The sequence below is a fragment of the Nicotiana tabacum genome, chromosome 6 (assembly GCF_000715075.1).
Source record: "Nicotiana tabacum cultivar K326 chromosome 6, ASM71507v2, whole genome shotgun sequence".
NCBI classification, from domain to species: Eukaryota; Viridiplantae; Streptophyta; class Magnoliopsida; order Solanales; family Solanaceae; genus Nicotiana; species Nicotiana tabacum.
The window spans coordinates 208,956,857-208,980,956 of record NC_134085.1 but is presented as its reverse complement, the minus strand read 5'-3'; the positions used below and the strand labels follow the sequence as shown (position 1 = coordinate 208,980,956).

The 24,100-nt window shown below is 34.8% G+C and overlaps 2 protein-coding genes across 2 annotated transcripts; both read left to right on the top strand.

Annotated features, from left to right (window-relative positions):
• Window positions 1-17,062: 17,062 nt before the first annotated feature.
• Window positions 17,063-19,313, top strand: LOC107785721 (uncharacterized). The gene is made up of 6 exons (XM_075256527.1): window positions 17,063-17,584; window positions 17,683-17,776; window positions 17,943-18,347; window positions 18,400-18,553; window positions 18,695-18,817; window positions 19,022-19,313. Exons 1-6 carry the CDS (start codon window positions 17,063-17,065, stop codon window positions 19,311-19,313), a joined length of 1,590 nt encoding a protein of 529 aa, XP_075112628.1.
• A 1,643-nt stretch (window positions 19,314-20,956) lies between these two features.
• On the top strand, window positions 20,957-21,915 carry LOC107785723 (VQ motif-containing protein 11-like). Its single transcript, XM_016607091.2, has one exon. It carries the CDS (start codon window positions 21,186-21,188, stop codon window positions 21,750-21,752), a length of 567 nt encoding a protein of 188 aa, XP_016462577.1. The 5' UTR covers window positions 20,957-21,185; the 3' UTR covers window positions 21,753-21,915.
• Window positions 21,916-24,100: the final 2,185 nt, after the last annotated feature.

The window sequence follows — 24,100 nt, the reverse complement described above, 5'->3', positions numbered from 1 at the left end:
CTAATATAAGCAACCAAAATACTTTTTACCTCTAGGCATCTCCAGAGAACTTCCCTAGGGACCTTGTCATATGCTTTTACTAGGCCAACAAACACCAAGTGGAAATCTTTCTTCTTATCCTTGTACAGTTCAACCAACCTCCTTATAAGATGGATAGCTTCCGTAGTAGAATGAACAAACATGAGCCCAGACTGGTTATCGGATATCTACACTGACTTCTCACCCTCACTTCTACTATCTTCTCTTAAACTTTCATGGTATGACTTAGTAATTTGATACCCCTATAGTTGTTACAATTCTGGATAACGCCTTTATTCATGTAAAACGGTATCATCGTACTCCACCTCCATTTTTCTAGAATATTTTCTGTCCTTAAAATTATATTAAACAGTCCAGTTAGCCATTCCAATCCCCCTCTACCCACGAACCTCCAAAATTTTACTAGGATTTTGTCGGGCTCGGTCGCTCTGCCACTGTGCATCTTACGCATAACCCCAACGACCTCCTCGGCCTTAATGCTCATTCAGTAGCTAAAATCTCAGTGACACTTGGAGTGCTTCAATTTCCCTAGCACAATATCTCTGTCCCCTTCATTATTCAGCAGTTTATGAAAGTAAGTCTGTCATCTTCGCTTAATCTGAGTATCTTCCATCAACATTTTGCCTTCCCCGTCCTTGATCCACCTCAATTGGTCTAGATCACGATTCGTCCTCTCTCTCGCCTTGACCAGCTAGAATAACTTCTTGTCCTTGTATTTATCCCCAGTCCTTCGTATAGACGACCAAATGATGCAGTCTTAGCCTCCGTGACCGCTAACTTCGTGTCACGATCCAAAATCAACCATCGTGATGGAGCCTATCGTGGAACTAGGCCAACCTCTGCTCAATATCTCAATATAGTAAAAACTTTGAAAATAAAGACAGAAGCAGCTAATATTAAAGAAAAGCCTTTACAAAGCAGAAATAATCTAAAATATAATACAATCTATCCCAAAACCGGGGTGTCACAGAGTACATGAGCGTCTAAACCAGAATACAGTCCACTACAATATCCGGGGAATAAAAACTGAAATACAAATAGAGATAAAGAAGGAGAGTCAAGGCCTGCGAACACCATGCAGCTACTTCGATAGTCTCCGGGATCTGGCTCCTCAATCAACTATCGCCGTGACCAAAAATGCCTAGATCTGCACACGAGGTGCAAGGAGTAACATGAGTACAACCAACTCAGTAAGTAATAAGTCCTACCGTTGGACTGAAAGATAGTGATGAACTCAACCAGTACAATTAAATAGAAATAATTGTGCAGAAACGTAGGCATGCTTTCAAGTTAAATAGGTTGGTTAAAATAGTAAAGTAGATCAAGTCCGAACAATGTGAAGAATATAACTCTTCTACTTCTATATGCCAATGCACATACTGTATATGATGCACCATGCTAACATCCTCATGTGCTCAATGTCTCAAATTCTCAACCACTCGGTACTGTATATGGCCCATACGGACCAGGAACCATCCTGGAATATATACATCACTGACCATCAGTTACCCAGTACCGAGGAAGGCCAATCCAGCCCTATGAAGAAGATCCATCTCCATCAATAAAATCAATCACGCTCACTAGGGGTGTGTACAGACTCCGGAGGGGCTCCTACAACCTAAGTGCTATCATAAAATCAGTATAACCGCTGCGACGTGCAGCCCGATCCCATAATTTCCACTCATAATCAGGTTCTCGGCCTCACTCAGTCATCAATCTCTCCAGTCTTACTCAAGGGCTCACAATGTCATGAAAACTAGCCCGAAACAATGATATAATGTATCAATAAATAGCAAATGAGACTAAGATATGATATGAAGTGAATAAATATGACTAAGTACAAAATATCAATGAAATCAGTAAGGTGACAGCAAGAAACGACCACTATGGGTCCCAACAGTGCCGGCATAAAACATAAATATGATATCTTGTATGGTTGACAACTCAATTACTTTTTCACATAATGAAAATACGGATATCAACAAGATAGAATCACTATATGGTGCCATGGAATCAACCAGGTCACAATTCTCACGGTGCACACTCGCACGCCCGTCACTTTGCATGTGTGTCACCTCAATACCAATCACATAATACATAATTCGGGGTTTCGAACACTCAAAATCAAGTTTGAAAGTGTTACTTACCTCAATTCGAGCAAAACTCTACTTCAAAATGCCTTTGCCCTTAAATCGGTCTCCAAACGTCTGAAATCTAGCTACAAGTAGTGCAATACTATCAATATAGGCTAAAATGATCAATTCCACAAGAAAAGTACTAAATTATAGCTAAAAATCCGAAATCAGCTCAAATCCGGCCTCGGGCCCACATCTCGAAATCTGACAGTTACAAAACCCGAAAGCCCATTCACTCACTAGTCTAACCTTACTGAATTTAATCAAAATCCTACACCAAATAGATATTCAAATCCCCAAAATTTACTCTCCAAATCCCTAGCCTCAAACCCCCAAAATTCACCTAAAAACACACCAACTAGGTCGGAAATAAGTGGGGAAACGTCATTATTTAAGAAATATGAACACAAGGAGCCTACCTCAGCAATCTCTTCAAAAACCCTCTCAAAAACCTCCAAAGTCTGAGCTCAAAATAATGAAAATGGTGAAAAATCTCGAAGTTTGGCTTAAATAGGTTCTACACAGGAATTTCTGCACCTGCGGAGCCTGGGCTCGCACCTGTGCGTCAACTTTTTCGGAAAAAGGGGCGCTTCTGCAAAATCCCTTAGCCCCAGTCGCCTCCGCACCTACGACCCATGGTCCGCATATGTGCTATTGCAGGTGCGGAATAGCCATCGCACATGCGCCCTCTGCTAGTCTCCACCCTTGCCGCATCTGCGCTCAAACTGCCACACCTGCGACATCGCACCTGCGGCCAATACCCTCGTAGGTGCGATGACACCAGTAGAACCAAACTTCAGCAATCCCTCAACATCAAACTTTGATCCGTTAGCCACCCGAAATTAACTCGAGGCCCCGAGACCTCAACCAAAGATACCAACAAGTCCTAAATCACGATACAATCTTAGTCGAATCCTCAAATCACCTCAAATAATATAAAAAAACAAGAATTACACAAGGATTCAAGCCTAATGAACTTTGAAAATTTTAAATTCTACAAACGACACCAAACCCTATCAATTCACGTCCGATTGACCTTAAATTTTGTACACAAGTCATAAATGACACCGGGAACCTACTCCAACTTCCTGAAATCCGATCCGACCTCGATATCAAAAAGTCTACCCCCTGGTTAAACTTTTCAAACTTTCAACTTTCAACAATTCAAGCCTAATTCTACTACGGACCTCCAAATCACAATCTCGACGCGCTCCTAAGTCCAAAATCAACTAACAGAGCTAACTGAACAATCAGAATTCAAATTCGAGGTCGTTTACATATAAATCAATATTCGGTCACTTTTCCACCTTAAGCTTTCAAATAAGAGACTAAGTGTCTCAATTTATTCTGAAATTACTTTGTACCCAAACCAACTAAACCGAAAAGTCATATAACATTTGTAGAACACAAAATGAGCAGTAAATGGGGGAACGGGAATACAACTCTCAAAATGACTGGCCAGGTCGTTGCACTTCACCACCTTCCTAGCTTTATTATATCTTTCTCTATTCATCCTCTTTTTCTCCTAGTTTTCACTCTCCACTAACCTTCGGTACGCTGCTTTCTTTTCTTTCACCTTTCCATGGACCTCGGCGTTCTACCACCAGTCACCCCTGTGATCGCCTGAGTAACCCTTCGAGACCCCTAATACCTCTCTCGCAGCCTCCTTTATACAGTTCGCCGTTATTATCCACATTTCGCTCGCGTCCCCACTACTCATCTAGGCCCCCATAGCCAACAATATCCCCTTCAACTCCCGAGCTTTATCCTTCGTCAAGGCACTCCACCTAATCCTCGGACGACCCGAACCACGTTTTCCTTCCTCCTTATCATGATGTCGACGCCCATCACCAAGAGCCTATGTCGGGCCGCGAGTATCTCACTCGGGATATCCTTGCAATTCTTGCCCAATCCTCTATCACACCTCCTTACGAGGAGATAGTCAATCTGGGTCTTGCCACCAAGCTTTGAAAAGTAACCAAGTGCTCCTCCCACCTCAGACCATTTATGGAAACTAATTTTGAAATTGTTTATGGTAATTGCACGAGCTAAATATTCTGATCCTCTTTTGTCTTTTCCCCCCTATCGCTAATCATTTGATTTCCTTCACAATTGTTTGAGTGGATGAAAATTTATTTATTGCCTTTGTATAAAGAGCAAACTTACATTATGAATATAAAATAAAGTTAAGCGACCACTAGAAGATAAAACTCAACAATTTCCTTATAGATGGAAAAGAAAACCTAAAATGAAACTCTTAGAAATTTATTTTTTCAATAAATAGGGTTAGTACTGTTTACCCTCAAAATCGGATAACAATTGAATTTGTAAGTAGTTTTAAGGGTACATAGATTAAATTGACACAAAGCGATAAATTAGAATTGCATTTGAAATGAACAAATGATAAAATAAATTCAAACCACACAACTAGAACACTTACAAGTTTGGAAAGTTAGTCATACTTTAACTGAATGCAATTTGATCGATATTAAGATACAGAAGAACAAGAGCTTGAAGAAAGAAATTAACAATATACTGCTTTTGAATGCATGTTACAATGTGCTTTACAAGTAATCATACCTCCTTTATATAGCAAGGGAGTCTTGTTTTAGGTACAATTCTATAAAAGGTAAAAATCTCCTGATTTGCCGGTTCCTTATTGATACGTGCCGAGATTCCCGCTATAATATTCGACCGATCACAGATATTTCGGCCTTCTGATATTTCGGTCTTCTGTTGGTTACACTGACAATGTTTCCTCGAGCTCGTTCGAAGTCAGGGTCGATTCCCGGATCATAGACTCAATTTTCTCGAGGACGGACATTCTGATATCGGGTTCTGGCCCAATGGAACCGGGGGTCGATCTTTAGTCCCTCACGTTCCGAGCCCGATCTACCATGTCGTAGACGAGCCCGGTTTCTAATGTATACAAATTCTAAAAAGAATATTTGGATAGTGGCTACCAAAAGTATATTATGTTATAACATATATTAAACTGTTTAACCTTTAAAGTTAATAGATCGAGCAGCACTAATTAATTCTGTCGCTTTATCCTTAAAAGTCAATCTAGCAACCTTCTCAAGTCCACCGAATAATAATTGTTTAATATTGCAATAGGATATGTTTGTTCCCAAAACAAAAGTCATCCATAGTGGAGAACAGGAAACATGGTTGATCAAATAGTTTATTTGTAATTAATTAACCAATTTGTTTTAGTCGTTAATTGCGTTATATAAAAAGGGGGTTAATTTTTTTTTAAACACAAATGTTTGTTTTGGCTAGTTAATTTTCCACCCAACAGTAGTGATTGGAAACCTAGTCTATTGTGCTATGATTTTGTCGCCCACACATTGATTCTCATGATTAAGTGTTTCTTTGCATATCTTGATTCTCATCAATTCCTATCTCGCATCGATGTCATCTTATAATCAACTTTTGACAAAGAATAGGGTATTATATTTACACATATGTTCTTTTTAAGGGCAGGAGAAGTGTACGCCAATCCAAATATTTCAAGAGGGTCCTATCACAAAAATAAAATTAAAATAAGAAATTCACCTATATAAAACAACAACAATAATATATCCGATGCATTCTCATAATTGAGATTTAAAGAGAATAATATGTATGCAAATGTTATTCCTACCTTTAAAAGTAAAATTAAATATTATTTTTAATAGACTCGCGACTCTATATAAAAAAAGAAAAACAAATAGAAGAACATGATCACCTTATTTAAACTTCAAACAATTTTTTAATAGCAATAGTGTCCTATCAATTTGTGCACTCCTTGGCTATTCAATTGAGCACCTCCCGTTTCCCACAAGCATTTCAAACACTTTTTTTTTAAACTTGAACTCAAATATATTTGTTGCTTCCAAATGCACACGCAAGTATACGTGATCGATAAGTAATATAGGATTGTAAGTCCAAATATCGTATCCACAGGGACTTGTGATTAACGGTCAACTAAATTAAACCAAACAATTAATCTATTCAAGTGAATCCTAACGTATTAATATTTAACTAAAATTAATCTAAAATAACAAATTACGAGATTAAAAATACAACGACAAGCTTAACGCCGAATTCAATGTGGGTGAATATACTAGAGCTATGGGTTAGCTAATAATCCCGTTGAGTTTTCCACTTAAATCGTCTAATTACTTTATCTGATTTATTGATTGACATGGTTAATATTGCACGTAGCTTTCTCCCGAAGTACAACTCGCCTATTCAAGCTAATCTAGCGCCTATATTCCTCTAGCATTAGAATTAATAAGAACGCATTAATAATTTCTGTATAATAACAAAGCAAGACGATTGGGTATATTCCTATCCTAACCGCAAATCCGCCCCCTCTCAGAGTTAAGATCTTGCTCTACTCAATCTTATATGCAATCTAGAATTCCTTCTCCCGAGTTTAATCCTAGATTCGTAGATAGTATTCAATTGGTGATCAAGCAATCAAATAATTAAGCGCAATATTGAATAAATAAACCTATATGATAAAATGATAAGAACAATTCAAGATTCAAACTACAACGTCCATGTAGCACCCAAACCTCTAGAACTAATAAACTATGAGATTAAAAGAAGAGAAGAGAAGAAAAATTAGTTAGAAGTCTCCTCCAAACGTGATGTGCGTTCCTGCACGTCAATTCTCTCCACATAGTCTCCCTAGGGCTAAAATGTGTCCAAAATCCTCAAAATAACGTTTTTACATGTATTTATACCAAATAAGGTCGGGCCCAGACGAAAACACCTTCTCCCGTGCGAAATAGGATAGTCACTCTGTAAAATTTGTACAAGCGCGCCGCATGGGGCGACGCACTGTGCGGCGCGGCAGTGGGGATGTTCAGAGAGTTATTTTCTGACAGACTGTTGGAAAATTACACAGGTGCGGCACACGGTAATGGGAATTCGCAAAAATGTAAAACATGAAAGTTGTAGCCCTTTCAAATAGATTTCCAACGATATGATGTGGAGCCCAAACGGAGTTCTGAGCGAAAAATTATGTGTAATTTACTAGACAATGCATCGTACGCCCGCTCGATTCTCCGTTTTGTTCTTAGCTATAATCCATTGATCCCCGAACACGATCCCGGCTTGATTCCTTGGGCTTTTACTTAGACTTCAAAGTTCCAAATCACTTGAATTCATTCCATAACGCCTACATAGATTGGAATCACTCCAATAAGGTATAAAACACATATTTAGTGCAAACACTAGCGACTAAAACTCAAACACAATTAAAATACAGTAAATTAGAGTGTAATAAGCAAGTAAAATACGCAATTATAGCCTATCATCAATATTGTTTAAACATTATTTTTTTCTATGGTTTATAATGACATGATTGAAATTTGAAAACTCTTTTTGATACGGAAGGAAAAGGGAAAGGTGATGGATTGAAATTTGAGTGCACATATAATGGGTAAAGTAAGTACGTTCATGATTCGTCATGTCGATTTTTCTAAAAATGGATGAGCCTACATTTCCATAGACTCAAACAAAGGGGTTTTCCTTTTGTCAATCAAAATGTGTGCCAATTTCAAAACTGTGAGGCCCCTGGGATCCATGCAAGGACAGAGCCATGGTATTATTCCATTCTTTCTTTTCGCATTGGGTTGCTTGCCGCACATTAAGCAAGATTTGAGTTTAGGTTATGCAATGATAGTACAAAATTAATATACATCATTAGGCACTTGTAAAATAATATAATTCAATTAAATTTTAACTAATAATTTAGTGAAAATGATAACTAACTAGTTCGCACGGGTTAAATTTAAACTTATCATTTCAAATATCATTTACACTATCAATGTATATAAAATAAATCTACTATAAACATGTACGGTTTATATATATATATATATATATATATATATATATATATATATATATATATATGTTTTTTTTTTTATGTTATGAGTTCAGTAGTATCAATAAATATTAACTAATCTCTCTTAAAATTGTATATTCAGTTCAAGTGGGACCCGTATTTGTTGTGTAGAAGATATGCAGCAAAATACTTACATCTAACCTAGTGTAAACACCACTAGTATATATATCAATTAATAATAATTACAGGGATAAAAGTATATATAGACATGTATCTTGTACTCATTTATTTTGTCATAGTAAATAGTACTGGGCGTGAGTAAGGTTTTTTGTTGTTGTAAAAATAGCACGGTATAGCCAGTTTTCGGACTGGTCATTCAAAAATAGTCAGTGTTTACGAAGTCAATAAAAAATAGCCACTATTTTGCTGCAACAGAGATCGGTCTAGCATAATATACTGGAGTTCGGTGCACCTGTGTATGAACTTCAGCATATTATGCTGGACCAGTATGCTTTGCTGACTCCAGTATAATATACTGGAGATTGGAGCCCCGGTGCTCCAAACTCCATTATTTGATACTGGACAATTATACTTGCTGGAACTCCAGTATATTATGCTGTAGTTCTAGAATATATTATGCTGGAACTCCATCATATTATGCTGGAGTCCCAGCATACTTATCCTGGAACTCCAGTATAATATGTTGGAGTTCAAGCATACTTATGCTGGAACTCCAGTATAATATACTGGCGTATTTTTCAGGTTTTGAGCAATGTTTTCGCTCAGATTTATCTTTACATGAAAAATGGCTAGATTTCGATTACTTTTGAAACTGAGCTATTTTTGAACGACCAGTTGTAAATCTGGCTATTTTTGAATTTCTTCCTCTCTTTTTTTTCCTTTCCTTTTGGATTCTATATCAACTACTAAACTGAGGCTAGTATTGGTGGAGGGAGTTTTGAGCTATGAGTTCTAACTGAACTAATATTTTTTACACAGAACATCGATAGATATGTGAATAAACAAAATATTTTAACAAATATTAAATTAAGAACCCATAATTTATAATAAATTGGCTGTTAAAAATTTTAAAAGTTAAAGTCGTAAAAATTAAATCTAGAATGAAATCCTATCTAAAGCAATATGTTGTTGCACTTAATAAAACGAATTTCTTCTGTAAAATATTACAATAATTGCACATATAAATATATAATTAATCATTTGGAAAACTTCTTTTTTCTGGGGTGAGATGGAGGTTCCTTAATGGACCATTTAACCACTGTACATACGATTGGATTATGTCATGTACGTCTACGTGTATAAATATTACTCCCTATTATTAGGATCTTTCAAAAGAAAAAGGAGAATATAGTAAAAATAGCACGGTCTAGTCAGTTTTCTGACTGGTCATTCAAAAATAGGTAGCGTTTATCAAGTCAATGAAAAATAGCCACTATTTTGCTGCAACAGAGACTGGTCCAGCATAATATATTGGAGTTCAGTGCACCTGTGTATGAACTTCCAGCATATTATGTTGGAACTCTAACACACAGAAAGTTCCAGCATAATATGCTGGAGATTCGAGCACTTATGTATGAACTTCCAGCATATTATACTGGACCGGTATACTTTGCTGGAACTCCAGTATATTATGCTGGAGTTCTAGTGTACTTATGCTGGAACTCCATCATATTATGCTAGTGGCGAAGCCAGAAAATTCAATAAGGATGTTCAAATTTTGAACACCCTTTGCCAGTGGGCTATGCAAGGGTGTTCAAAGTCTGTTTTTAATCAATAACAAGTAATATTTTACCTTATATGTAGTATAATTTTTCGGCGAAGGGTGGTCAGTTGATCACCCTTCAACCAAAGTAGCTTCGCCCCTGATTATGCTGGAGTTCCAGCATACTTATCGTGGAACTCCAGTATAATATGCTGGAGTTCACGTATACTTATGCTGGAACTCCAGTATAATATATTGGCGTATTTTCCGGGTTTTGAACAGTGTTTTTGCTCAAATTTATCTTTACATAAAAAGTGGCTAGATTTCGATTACTTTTGAAACTGAACTATTTTTAAACGACCACTTATAAATCTAATTATTTTTGAATTTATCCCGAGAATCTATCTATATATAAGAAGAGAAGCAAAATAATGTAATGATGGCAAGTGACATAACTACAATTTAACAAGTGTCATTTTTTAGACACATCTCCAATAAAGTTGGAGTTAATTTGAAATTTGAAACTGGAACTCGAAAATAGGCAAAAAAAAAAAAAAAAAATCCTCCAACGAATTCACAAAAAAAGGGGATACTGCCTCCCATGTTGGGCAGTTATTTTTTTATTCGTTAGAATTGGAAATTAAGCTTCTTCTTTTTTAGTTAAAAATAATTAAACAATTACTATCAAATTTTAAAAGTTCACATTTAATTGCAGTTACAACTCCTAATAATAAGGAGATAAACAAAGCAACAGCTACAATCATTTTAATTACCGTTTCAAGACAAAGGCTTCATTTTTTCCTTGCCGTTTCAACCAACCACATAATTTTCAATTCCAAAGTTTCAATTGCAGTGGCACTTAAGCCAGAGAACAAATTAACAATAGAGAAGAAGTTTAACGGAAAAGATGATCTGAAGGTAGAAAGTTTTTCTTTTCCCACTTTTTATGTGAAGGTAGAAAATTTCACTATCGCAACTTAGTTAATGATTGGTTGCTTAATTTAAAATCTAAATGTGCTATATTTGTGTTTAATAAAAGGGGTGATTTGGATAGCAGGTCATGGTTTCAAAAGAATTTGGAGCAAAAAGATAAGTAAATTTGTTGATTTGTGCCTCCCATGTTGGGCAGTTATTTTTTTTATTCGTTAGAATTGGAAATTAAGCTTCTTCTTTTTTTAGTTAAAAATAATTAAACAATTACTATCAAATTTTAAAAGTTCACATTTAATTGTAGTTACAGCTCCTAATAATAAGGAGATAAACAAAGCAACAGTTACAATCATTTTAATTACCGTTTCAAGACAAAGCCTTCATTTTTCCCTTGCCATTTCCACCAAACACATAATTTTCAATTCCAAAGTTTCAATTGCAGTGGCTTAAGCCAGTGAACATATTAACAATAGAGAAGAAGTTTAATGGAAAAGATGATCCGACAGTAGAAAATTTTTCTTTTCCCACTTTTTATGTGAAGGTAGAAAGTTTCACTATTGCAACTTGGTTAATGATTGGTTGCTTAATTCAAAATCTAAATGTGCTATATTTGTGTTTAATACAAGGAGTGGTTGGGATACTAGGTCATGGTTTCAAAAGAATTTGGAGCAAAAAGATAAGTAAATTTATTGATTTGTGCGAGTAAGAATCTTCACCAATTCAGTATTTCTCTAATCCTTTTTTCCCCTTACTTATCTTCTTCATTTGTTTGGTCTTGGTTATAAGAAGGAGATCAAGTATCCAAATATGGAATTTTAAATACTCCAATGCTTTATGTCTTTTTTTTATTGGTAATTGTCCCTTCTCTTTTCACTTTCTTCTTTTCTTCTTTCCTTTATTTCTTCTTCTTTGTTTCTTTATGTAGAGCAACTTACGGGAGAAAACTATTCCAATTTTATACTCATGAAACATTTTGAAAGATAAATTGATTTTTGTAGTATTTACAATTATGCCTATAAAAGGTAAAGGTTCAACTTAACAATATGCCAGATGATTATTGAACAGTTATGGTAGATATTTCAATTTTTTCATATTTAAGTTATCTAAGGATTCTGTTATACAGGTTTTTAAAAATTTCTTTCTAAATTTTCTGTGGAATGATTACGTTTTTTTTCTATGGGAGGGAAGGAAGCTGATGAAAGGCTTGAAAACTTTAATTCCAGAGTCTGTATAGTCACTAAATGTAATCAGGTTTTGTTGGGATGATTAATAATAATATTTTTTCTTTACCAAAAAAAAAAAAAAAAACTTGCTCATCTAAGCAGGATATTTTACTTTCTATTTACTGGTTTTAAATATCACTTTCAGCAGCAATACATATTTTATGTGCACTAATCTTTCTTTTGGCATTTCGCAATTTTGTGTGCTGGGTTTTTAGATACACGCGAAGGACTTTTCCAAAATGGATGTTATATTGACTGTAACAAATGATATTGCTGAAATAAAAATTGAATTAAAAGAATGACTACAAAATGATAGAATGAAATGTTTATCATAAAGTTTTGTAATATGTACATAATTTCACAACTCTACTTTCTTTATCTTTTTATGTTATAGTAAAAATATTATCTAAGTTAATTGTCGTCTATATACTATGAGAATCGAATTGGATATTATAATATTTCATTACGCTATTATACTGGTTAGGGATAGAAATGATGCATAATGCATTTGAGTACTTTTTCGCCGGTAATATAACTTAACTAATAATTTATATTGTTTGTTATTTCTTTGCTTGATTAACTTATGCTTTTTTAATTTTTCTTGAAAAACCATATTCATGTATGGAATATTTTCTATCGACTCTAGGAGTTCTTTAGACTGACATCATTTTTTAATCACGATTAAATGTCAAATCACGATCTAAAAAGGTACAATAATATATTTTGTAAAAATATTCAATATTGACGCATTACTTTTATTCTAAACATGATGTATACTGGTTAGTCAATAAATCATTTTTTTGTAGATTACGAATCTATAATTTTATTTTTTCCTTTTACGTTCATATTCAAGAGAATTTTCGTGCATTATGGATTTTTTTTTAAATCTTAGGACAAAAGTTAATAAAAATATAATATAAATTTGAATTTGAATAAAAAAGGAATTTTTTGAATTTAAATAAAAAGATAAATTATTTGCAATAGATATGAAAGTGTTTAGCTTCATTTTAATAACTACTTCTAACATATTGGATTAGACTGAAGTCTTCTTCTAATCTGTATTTGATTGTATCTTTTCTATTATGCATAACAAAACTTATCAATTCTAATTTATCCGAGGACATATTTTTATCTTTAAATTCAGATCCTTATACACAATATGTATCTTCTACAGCTAAATAATTATTTCATGGCTTGACCAATCACTATAAGGCATTTTGATGCCAATTACACAAATGTGACGATACTGTCATTTTATACTATGTCTGGGTTTGAGTCATGAAGATAGAGTTTGGGTGCCAATTAAAGTGGTTGGTCTATTAAGTACTATTATAAGGTTTTATACCAGACATTTTATAAACCATCAAATTTGACTCTCTACTAATTGTTTAGTTTACTGCGCTTTGATAGAGGATTGGAACAAGTACTTCAAAACAAGGAAACGGGTACTTTCAAGATCTTTAGAAATACGGAACAAATTGTCTGGACGGGTAACTAAGATGGGGAATCCATAGAACATGATTTCAATCAGAAGAAGATAGAAGCAAGGAAGATTTGGCGTAGACAACTTGAGGTTGAGACCATTAATACTTTTATTGTAGTTTGATTAGCATACATCCAAAATCTTCTAATTTGATTGATCATTCTCTATTTTTTTTATGCTTTGCAGCCTGACACCCATCTAAACCAAAAAGAAAAGTGCATTTCATACACTGAATTTGTATACGAAGAGCTCATTCTGTTTTCAGTGGCTGAGATTTAAAGGTCAATTTTATCAATGCTTGACGGTTTGAAACCGGATCAAAGGAATATTATGTTTTGTGCTTTAGCAGGAACTTTATTAATTTGTACCAAACATATTGTGTAGTAGAAACAACCTTTTTCAAATGCTACTAATAGATTTGTTTGAGAATCAGAATATGGCCAATCATCCAAGATTGTATTTTCTTACGAATGCTTTTCTCACTAGCTATTTTTGAATGGATACATATTTTTCCTTATGACTTGAATGTTTGAAAATTCAGTAAATTTACATATTCATAAAATAATAGCATTTGCATGCTCTTTTGTGTCTACCATATTTTCAAGTAATATTTTTTTATGGAAAACTATATTTAATATTTAATGCGCAACGCGCGGTTACAAGATACTAGTATATGGAAGAAAAAGGAAGCACCCGTGAAGAAAGAGTGTGATTAGAAACAAACAAAAAAGAAAGGCAAGCCCGCAAAGCAAGAGAAAACAACTAAAAAGAAGAAAGCCAAGTGTAAAGCAAAGAAACTACGCAATAAATATAACCATAATAAGCATTATAATTCTTCGTTTCTAACTTGTAGTAATATTCTACGGCCTACTGCTAAAACTTTTAAAAAGGGAAGTAGTTATACTCTACCAATTAAGAAACTAACAAGCAAAAAAGCCATAATATAACAGAAGAAAAAAGAAAGTGAAACTCAAACTGAAAGTTTTATAATAAAACTGCTGCTGGATGGTGGTATGGTCTTTCTGCCACTGAACAAACACTTTTATCTCTTTCAATATGTCAAAGTTCTTTTTTTCCTAAGCCATCTAAGGGGAAAGTGCATTTCAGAAAAACAAGCTTTCATTTCAAACCTAATTTATTTATTTCATGTATAACTATCTTAGTTAAAAGATATTTCCTTCTATTTTGAATAAACCTATATATGCTGATAAAACAAACTTTTACAATATCAATATATTTTAATATGTTATATTACATTACTCTGTTTGTTTCAATTTAAATGATAAATTTTTCCCATTAGTTCATTAAAAAAAATGACACATTTTTATATTTGAAAATAATTTAATCTTAAACTTTTAATTTTACCCATTTTACCTTTAATGGTAAGTTTTTATAGCCACAAAAATGTTATGGCCCCATAAAAATTTTGCCCCATCGCATATTTCAAAAATATTTTTTTATTCTCTTAAATTTTGTGTCAAGTTAAATTATAGTATTATCTAACTTGAAACTTACTGATTTTTTTTTATTATCAAAGAAAGAAAAGAAGGAAAACGTAGGGGAGTCTAGTTGTGGTGTGTAGGTAAGCTGCCAAAGAAGAGTTCCTCGTTTCCCGTTACAGTGCTGGGGCTGATCCAGAATGACTCATCATTCATTGCCAGCTCTTTCCCATTTATTGCCCTCTCTGTTTCTGCCACTGTTTCCCCTTCAAATTTCAAACTTTTTAACCACATAACCATTATATGCACCCTGGTTAAAAAAAAGATTCCTATTTACACTCTCTTTGTTTTTATCTAGACCTATTTTCATCTTTTGTTTGCTTCTCTAGATAATGTAATTATGAGTCGGATCCAAGATTTAAATTTTATGGGTTTAATTTTTGAAGTTTTTAACTTTGAACCCATTATAATTTAAAGTCATGGGTTCGTATCTACTATTTTTACAATTTTAATAAATTTTTACTCCGCATCGAAAGTTATGGGTTCAATTGAACCAGTCAACGATGCACTACTTCCGCCTTTGATTATACTTGAGGCTAATTCAGAATTTAAATTTGAAAGTTAAAGCACTCTGTTGAACTCGTTGAATTTTGAGATTATAACTTTAACATTTTATACTTGGTAAAGTTTAAAGAAAATTATGCGTTGAAATTGTTGAACTCTATTAGAAGTTAGAGGATTATAGAAGCAAGATTAGGAGTTAGTTATTATTGGGACCCAAATATAATTACTAGGAGTTAGGGGGTCTTTTTATTATTTTATTTTCTCAGTTAGTTGTATATAACTGATTCAGTTAGCACAGTAAATGTAGTTGGAAAATTTCTTAATTCCTTCTTCTTCTTCCTCACGTGTGCAGAGCTCTCTAATGGCGGTTTCTAACATGGTATCAGAGCATAGAGATTGATCCATGAGATTGTGAAATTTTTCCAACTAATCGACAACTTGATCTAATTTATCTTCTCACTTTTGATTTGAATCAATTTCTAGTTTTTTGATACTCTGCATAAGCGTCAATGTCGGCAAAAACACCAATGAAAATCGACCACACTCATCCACTCTTCCTTCAACCTTCAGATACGCCTGGATTTGTTCTAATTCCGATTCAGCTCACAAAATCGGAGAACTATGGATTATGGAGTAGATCGATGCGTCTTGCTCTCAAGGCCAAGCGGAAGCTAGGGTTTGTAACAGGAGCGTGTGCAAAGGAGTCATTCGAGAAAAATCTCCATGAGGAATGGGAGACTTGCAATGCGATAGTGCACCGCTGGATTATGAACTCTGTTTCGAAAGATCTGCTTAGTGGTATCATTTATGCATCAGATGCACAAGCAGTTTGGGAAGATCTACAGGAGCGATTTGATAAAGTAAATCGAGTTCGGATTTTTCAATTACATAGATCGATTTCGAGACTATATCAAGGAGCAGATTCTGTAGCTGTATATTTCACCAAATTGAATGAGCTGTGGGCTGAGTATGATATTTTGGTGTCATATTCGGATTGTGGTTGTCCAAAATCTAAAGAACACATGACTCATTTACAGCAACAAAGACTCATGTAGTTCTTAGATGGACTAAATTATACATATGATCAAGCTCGCAGACAAATTTGAATGAAACAACTGAACCCACATTTGATCAGGCATATGCACTCATAACACAAGATGAGAGTCAGCAATGTGCAGGAGGTGGAGTTCTAGGCCACAAGTCAGATCCCTTAGTCATGCAGGCAGGCAGAGGTCAAGGATTTTGTGGAAGGAAACAATTTCTGCAATGTGAACATTGTCATATGAGAGGACACACAAAGGAAAATTGTTATAAAATAGTAGGATACCTTGAAGATTTCAGAAGGAGGAAAACATTTCATCATAAGGGGATTCTAACAACTGCAAATCATGTGGAAGGTTCAGTGAATCATGAAGAAGGAAATATGGCTCAGAGTTCACAAGGAACATCAGGCACATCACAAGCTAGAGGAGGAGACCACTTATTTACAGAAGCACAATATCAGCAGATTCTAGATTTGTTGAGAGACTCGCCACCAAATGGCATGAAGGCGCAGAATCAGACAACAGCTGCAGGTATAATCACTACATTATCTTTTAGTGTACATATATCAAACAAAAGCAATGATGATTAGATTGTAGACTCGGGAGCAACACATCACATTTCATCTACCTTAGATTTAATGAATGATGTAAGAAGAGTAGATGACAACATACAAGATAAAGTGACATTGCCAAATGGTGTCACTACAAAAATTGAACATGTGGGGAGTTCATATTTGTCAGATGTTGATAAGCTAGAGAATGTACTACATGTTCCTGACTTTAAGTTTAATCTAATGTCAGTGTCCAAGCTAACTAGAGATCTAAGATGTGCTGTCATACTTCTTCCCACACTGTGTGTGTTTCAGGACCTTTACAATGGCAGGGTGAAGGCGATTGGTAAAGAGAATAAAGGTTTGTACATACTGAAAGGAAGAAGAATCAAACTTTTAGCAGCAAATGTGGATGTAGGAGGTTCAAGTGCTGAAACAGCTTACTTGTGGCATGAGAGATTAGGCCATGCTTCTGTTCCTGTAAGGCAACATGTTTCTTTTTTGCATAATAAAGTAGATGATAATATGCAGAATAAGTGTACTGTTTGCCCTCTAGCTAAACAGTATAGATTGAGCTTTCCTAACAGTGAGAAAATGAGTGCTGGATGTGTGAGGACCATATAAGAAGAGCACTCATGATAGAAAACATTACTTTTTTTACAGTTGTGGATGATTTCTCTAGAGCTACTTAGATTTTCTTGATACAGTATAAGAGTGAAACTATTACTTTTCTGAAGCAGTTCATTTCCATGGTCAAGACACAATTTGATACTTGTGTTAAGGTTGTGAGAACAGACAACGGTAAAGAATTTTTCAATACACAGTGTTATGAATTTTTGCTATCTCAGGGAATCATTCACAAAAGTAGTTGTGTATATACACCCCAGCAGAATAGAGTAGTTCAAAAGGAAACATAGACATATACTGAATACTGCCAGGGTATTAAAATTTCAAAGTCATGTTCCAGATATGTTTGGGGGAAATCAGGCTGTCCATATGGGGTATTCAACTACACAAAAGGACTATAGATTATATGATTTAACTACTAGAACCTTCTTCATTAGCAGGGATGTATCCTTTAGGGAGAATGAGTTTCCCTTTAGGAAAATTACACAACATTCATTTACAACTAATGACTTTGGTTCTAGTTTCTTGGAGACAATTGATGTGCAGGGTCAACCAGGTGGACTACCAACAGGTTCCAATCTTGAGGAATCATTTCAGGTTCCTGCTACTGCAGACATAGGTAACAGTTCACCAGTAGAGTATGGCAGTATTCGAGTGAGTACTGAAACATCAACAACAGAAAATCTAGAAGGACCATCAGTGTCAAATGAAAATCATGATGCTGTTGTGCTGGAGAGTGTTGAAGGTACATCTGCTGTTCCACTTACTCAAGATGGTGTATAGAAGCTATGTTTCAGTCTTCTCAGTCTTGAAGGAGCCTTATAACTTCAAAGAAGCTGTAGAGGATGAGAGATGGATCACGGCCATGGAGCAAGAGATACAAGCATTAGAAGATAATAAGACTTGGGAGGTTATTGACTTGCCACCAGGTAAAACCCCCATTGGATCCAAGTGAGTGTACAAAATAAAGTACCGAGCAAATAGAGAAGTTGAAAGATTCAAGGCACGACTTGTGGCAAAAGGATACAATCAACAAGAGGGGTTGGACTATCATGAGACATTTTCACCAGTTGCAAAGATCGTAACTGTTAGGTCTGTGATAGCGCTTGCAGCTGCAAAAGATTGGTCCCTACACCAAATGGATGTCTTTAATTCTTTTCTTCAAGGAGATTTGTTTGAAGAAGTCTTTATGGATTTACCACAAGGTTTTCAAAGGTAGGGGGAGTAGAATGTGTGCAAGCTAAATAAGTCCCTATATGGTCTCAAGCAAGCATTTAGAAAATGAAATTTGAAACTCACAGAAGCATTAGTGGGGGCAGGCTTTGTACAAAGCACTTGCGACTTCTCTATGTTCACTAAGAGGTCAGGTAAGGATATTGTCATCATCCTCATCTATGTTGATGACTTGCTATTGACTAGAAGCAATAAGGATTTAATTGATGAAGCTAAAGCAGCTTTGTATCAGCAATTCAAACTCAAGGACCTAGGAAAATTGATGTGTTTCTTAGGGATTGAAGTGTTGAGATCTAATCATGGAATATTACTTCATCAAATGAAATACAGTTTGGAGCTGATCTCTGAATTGGGCTTAAGTGGTGCCAAGCCAGCTTTGACACCACTTGAAGTCAATCAGAAGCTTACAAGTGTGGAATATGACAGAGCCATTGGGATACAAGATAAAGATCCCTTGGCAGATGCAAACAAGTATTAAAAACTGATAGGGAAATTGCTCTACCTGACAGTTACTAGACCATATATCAGTTATGCAGTCCAGACTTTGAGTCAATTTATGCAACTACCTAAGAAGTCACACATGGAGGCTGCTTTTAGAGTAGTGAGGTATTTGAAGGCTACACCAGGAATGAGAGTTTTATTGAAGCGAGGGAATGTAGATACATTGACAGTTTTTTGTGATTCTAACTGAGCAGTTTGCCCAATGACACGAAGGTCTGTTAGTGGATATGCAGTCAAACTTGGTAATTTATTGATTTCATGGAAATCAAAGAAACAACACACTGTTTCACAAAGCAGTGCTAAAGCAGAATATCGCAGCATGGCATCAACAGTCTCAGAAATAGTGTGGCTTTTGGGCTATTTTCAGAGTTGGAAGTGCGAGTCCTTAAACCAGTGACACTATTCTGTGACAACAAAGCAGCAATGCAAATAGCTGCGAATCCCATTTCTCATAAACATACAAAACACATCGAGATAAATTGTCATTTTGTTCTTGAACGTATCAAGGATGACACCTTGGTCACACAATATATTTCTACAAAAGACCAACAGGCAGATCTCTTCACCAAAGGGCTTTTATCTGTGCAACATAGTTTTCTACTCAACAAGCTGGGAGCGTTGAACATGCTCCACCCTCCAGCTTGAGGGGGAGTATTGGAAGTTAGAGGATTATAGAAGCTAGATTAGGAGTTAGTTATTATTGAGACCCAAATGTAATTACTAGGAGTTAGGGGGTCTTTTTATTATTTTGTTTTCTCAGTTAGTTGTATATAATTGATTCAGTTAGCACCGTAAATGTAGTTGGAAAATTTCTCAATTCCTTCTTCTTCTTCCTCACGTGTATAGAGCTCTCTAATGACGGTTTCTAACAAACTCAATTAAATCCATCCAACTCATGTTCTATTCTCCCCGGACTTGCATTTACACCCAATATACTCCCTCCGATTCATAATAACTGACAATTTTACATTTTTATTTTGGTCCAAAATAAGTGTTCTTTTACATAATCAAGAAGGAATTAATTTTATTTTTCCAAAATTTACTATTATTTACATATTCCAATGAGTCAAGATAGTATTTTTTTTTCTTTAGGAGTTTGTATTTCTGTAATACGTGTGCAAAAGATAAAATGGTTACTTATGGTGGACCGGAGGGAGTAACTCCTAATATACAGGTTTCTACCATAAGAAGGTCAGAATAATCTGCATCGAGTATTATATCATTAGTAATACTCCTAGTTAAAAAACTATATACTATATCAACTTCTTCTACTAATAATAACCCGTCCCTATCCTTACTTCACGATCTTTAATTTTTCACCATTGTGTTTTAGTTACATGCCAAGTCGTCTTCTTACTCGTATCATTTTTCGAACTCAAATGGTTAATTATCGCCATGAATCACTGAGGCTTTGAGTCTTAGACTTAATTCAACTATCTGTTTTTGCTAATTAAAAAAAAACATGGAATCTCCGAAATGAGAATATGATTTTAACGTGTGGAGTGGAAAATAGTAACTTTAACAATTTTGTCAAAACGTAAAAAATATAGTATACAGTATTATATGCTGTCCCTATGCCTCAAAGTCTACTTGTTGGAGTATCTGACAAATTTTACAATCCTCGATAAGATGCTACAAAGCAAACTCTGTATATACACATAAAACCACTACCCAACGGGACGGAACCCCCAAACCAACTCATACGCATTTTCTTTCTTTATTTCTTCTTACCCCTTAGCTTTCCAAAAAAACGCCTCATTTCATGCCTTAATTTCTTCCCGCTTTCTTTTTTCTTCCGTTTCTCTTTCATTCCTAAATTTTCTCAATTCACTTTCCTTTCTCATAATCTATGGCTTCTTCTTCTACCAATAATCCTAACGGGTCAGACCCGAGTTTATCCACACCAAATACAACTTTTGTTCAAGCTGACCCGTCAAATTTCCGGGCCGTTGTTCAAAGACTCACTGGCGCAACCCAAGACTCGTCTTTTGTTAAGCTCCCTGTTACTGGGTCTGGACCAGCTGGGCCACCTCGGCGACCGGCTTTTAAGCTGCACGAGCGGAGACAAATGTGTGCGAGAAAGCTCGAGATCATGCTTAACAATGGGGGTTGTAATGGGCCGCCTGTGGGCTTCGGCACCGGCCCACTTTTGTCACCTTCTTCTTCTTCTTCTTCTTCTGCTAGGAAGAGAAGCTTTTTGGCTTCGCCAGTTTCACCACTAGAAATGCTGACACGTGGCAGCCCAAGAACTCCGAGATCACCTATGGAAGAAGAAGAAAAAGCCATTGCTGAAAAAGGATTTTATTTGCATCCAAGTCCACTTAGTACTCCTAGAGGCTCTGAACCTCCTGAACTCTTGCCTTTATTTCCACTTCAGTCCCCAACTGCTAGAAATGATTCATCATCTTCTTCTTGATTAATTAAAGATGTCTTCTTGTGTCATTTATAAATATTTACTATATAAAAGAAATTAATTATGAAGAGATTGTCTTGTACTAATGGTGGTGTTGGTAGAGTTAATGTGAAATTTGATGTGTCTTACATATTTTGAAATGCCATGTACTAATATTTGTGTCTCACTCTCTTTTTAACAATGAGCATTAATTGTATCTTAATTTTTAACCTTTCATTTTTTTGAGGTGGTTCTCGATAGGTTTTGTGAATATAAGTGAACTCATTATTTACGACTAATTAAACTATGCATGCATATTTAAAAAGTATTTAAAATATTTATGTATTATAAAATCACATATTTAGAACCTGATTTTTTTCAAAGTTGAAGTACTGGGGTTGGGTTGGGTTGGTGTATCTTAAGCTACAGTAATCTTTTTTGCATTATTGGTTACACATTTGAAGAAAGGCCAGTGAAGCAATGATAATTGTTTTGCCTGTTTGGGATAAAGCTCATCCAATGTCCCGCGCTGGTGAAAGTACAGAATTTAGTAAATCATGTTTTACCAAATTATTACCTCTGTTATAAGCTTGTGTCGTAATTAACAACATATAGCTGGTGCCCTAAAATATTATTGTCTTCCTTTTTTATTTTAAATATAAACAATAATATATAACAATAACAACAAACCTAGTGTAATCTCACATAATAGGGTCTGAGGAGGGTAGCGTGTATACTTACCTTAGCTCCTACCTTCTCACTTGTGAAAGTAGAGAGTCCGTTTCCGACAAATCCCGGCTAAAAAATAAATAAATGAAGCAGAAATAACAATTGGAATTTTAAATATAAACAGTTGTAAGACAAAAGAGAAATCAGCAAATGTGTTACTACTTATGGTCAGGCCAACGGCTACGATTCGTGCTTTGCATTGAATGAGCTGCTTTCTCCATGAAGCTTCTGAAAATTTATTGCAAAATCTCCTCCTTACGCTCAAAGGCGGATTCAGGATTTGATGTTTATGGGTTCGTACCGTAATTTCAAATTAATATGCAATAATAACTGGGTTTACAGTCAGATATTTATCAATATTTAGTGAATTTCTTAATATAAATACAGGATCTACGCAAAAATTACTGGATTCCCAGGAACCCGTAATCTATGCACTAGGTTCGCCTCTGCTTACACTCGATTCTAGGTTTTTTAATTTATTACAATTGAGTACATTACAAATTCAAAATGCAATAGGACGTACAGATAGAGTCGCCCAAATTTAATTTGCTGTATACAGTTTCAAATTTTAAGTTGTCAACTTGTTCAGTAAGTAGCAAACATAGCTGCACGAAACTTAAATTGGCAAAATGAATGATCATGCAACTGTTTTCAGAGTGGCAGCCTTGTGTGAAGACGATCTTTTGATAGTGGACATAGTTAAATATACTAGTATCTATGAATGTGCATTGCACGATAATAATAACATAGAATGATTTAATCAAGTAATTATATGAAGGCACAACAAATATAATGTATAAAATACAATATTGTTTAAATGCCAAAAATTATTATTATATTAGCATAATACGCGAATTCAAAATGATTGGATAACATATGAACCTGCAAAACTGAGCAATTTAGTCATGTTAGATAATTTTATTATATACTTATAATTTAGAAATATACAATGTGATAGATATCTAACCTAAGATTTTTTTTATAGGTAATTTTTTGTCTATATTCCCTTCTAATGCGTTGGTTCTTCTATCATGATCAGAACACTTATTGTCGATAGTGATATCCCTCTTGAAAGTGTAACATATATTGTATGTGCGAGAAAGCATATTGCGGTAAATATTGTCCTACGCTAGAGATTGTTTTTCTTTATATTATTTATTGTTTTGTAAAATACAAGTGTACAGAAAATTATTTTCGAACAAATTTAAAAAGATATTCTTTATTTTTGTAAGAGTAAAAGTTTAATTATAGGGATAAATACATGCTTGGAAACACATTGACCCATCAAGATTTTTATATGTATGATGTTGTCAAAACCTCTACGTACCATTCTTATACCATTAGCCATTAACACTTATAAGTTTTTCAACAGCATGAAGAGCATATTTTTCTTCAAAACTAACTCATATAAAATAGAAGATCAATTTTAAATTTGTCCATTATATACATACACGACACTAACATACATGAGAAACAATAAATTTGATATTGTACATGTGTGATGGAATTCTATTTGATGCTAAATTATCAAATATTCTTCCTCGTAATAGTTGTTGATATCATCTTCTATTGAGTCGAAACTGAAAAGTATTTTGCTTTAATCAATTAACTTGGCAATCAATATTATGCAGTTGATCCATGCT

What these genes read in the sequence shown, in the direction of transcription:
- LOC107785721 (XM_075256527.1), top strand. Translation starts at nt 17,063, where the DNA reads ATGAATGATGTAAGAAGAGTAGATGACAACATACAAGATAAAGTGACA. An exon ending in AGAAAATGAGTGCTGGATGT is followed by an intron (nt 17,585 to 17,682) that starts GTGAGGACCATA and finishes TTCTTGATACAG; the next exon opens with TATAAGAGTGAAACTATTAC. An exon ending in AAAACCCCCATTGGATCCAA is followed by an intron (nt 18,554 to 18,694) that starts GTGAGTGTACAA and finishes CGTAACTGTTAG; the next exon opens with GTCTGTGATAGCGCTTGCAG.
- LOC107785723 (XM_016607091.2), top strand. Translation starts at nt 21,186, where the DNA reads ATGGCTTCTTCTTCTACCAATAATCCTAACGGGTCAGACCCGAGTTTA.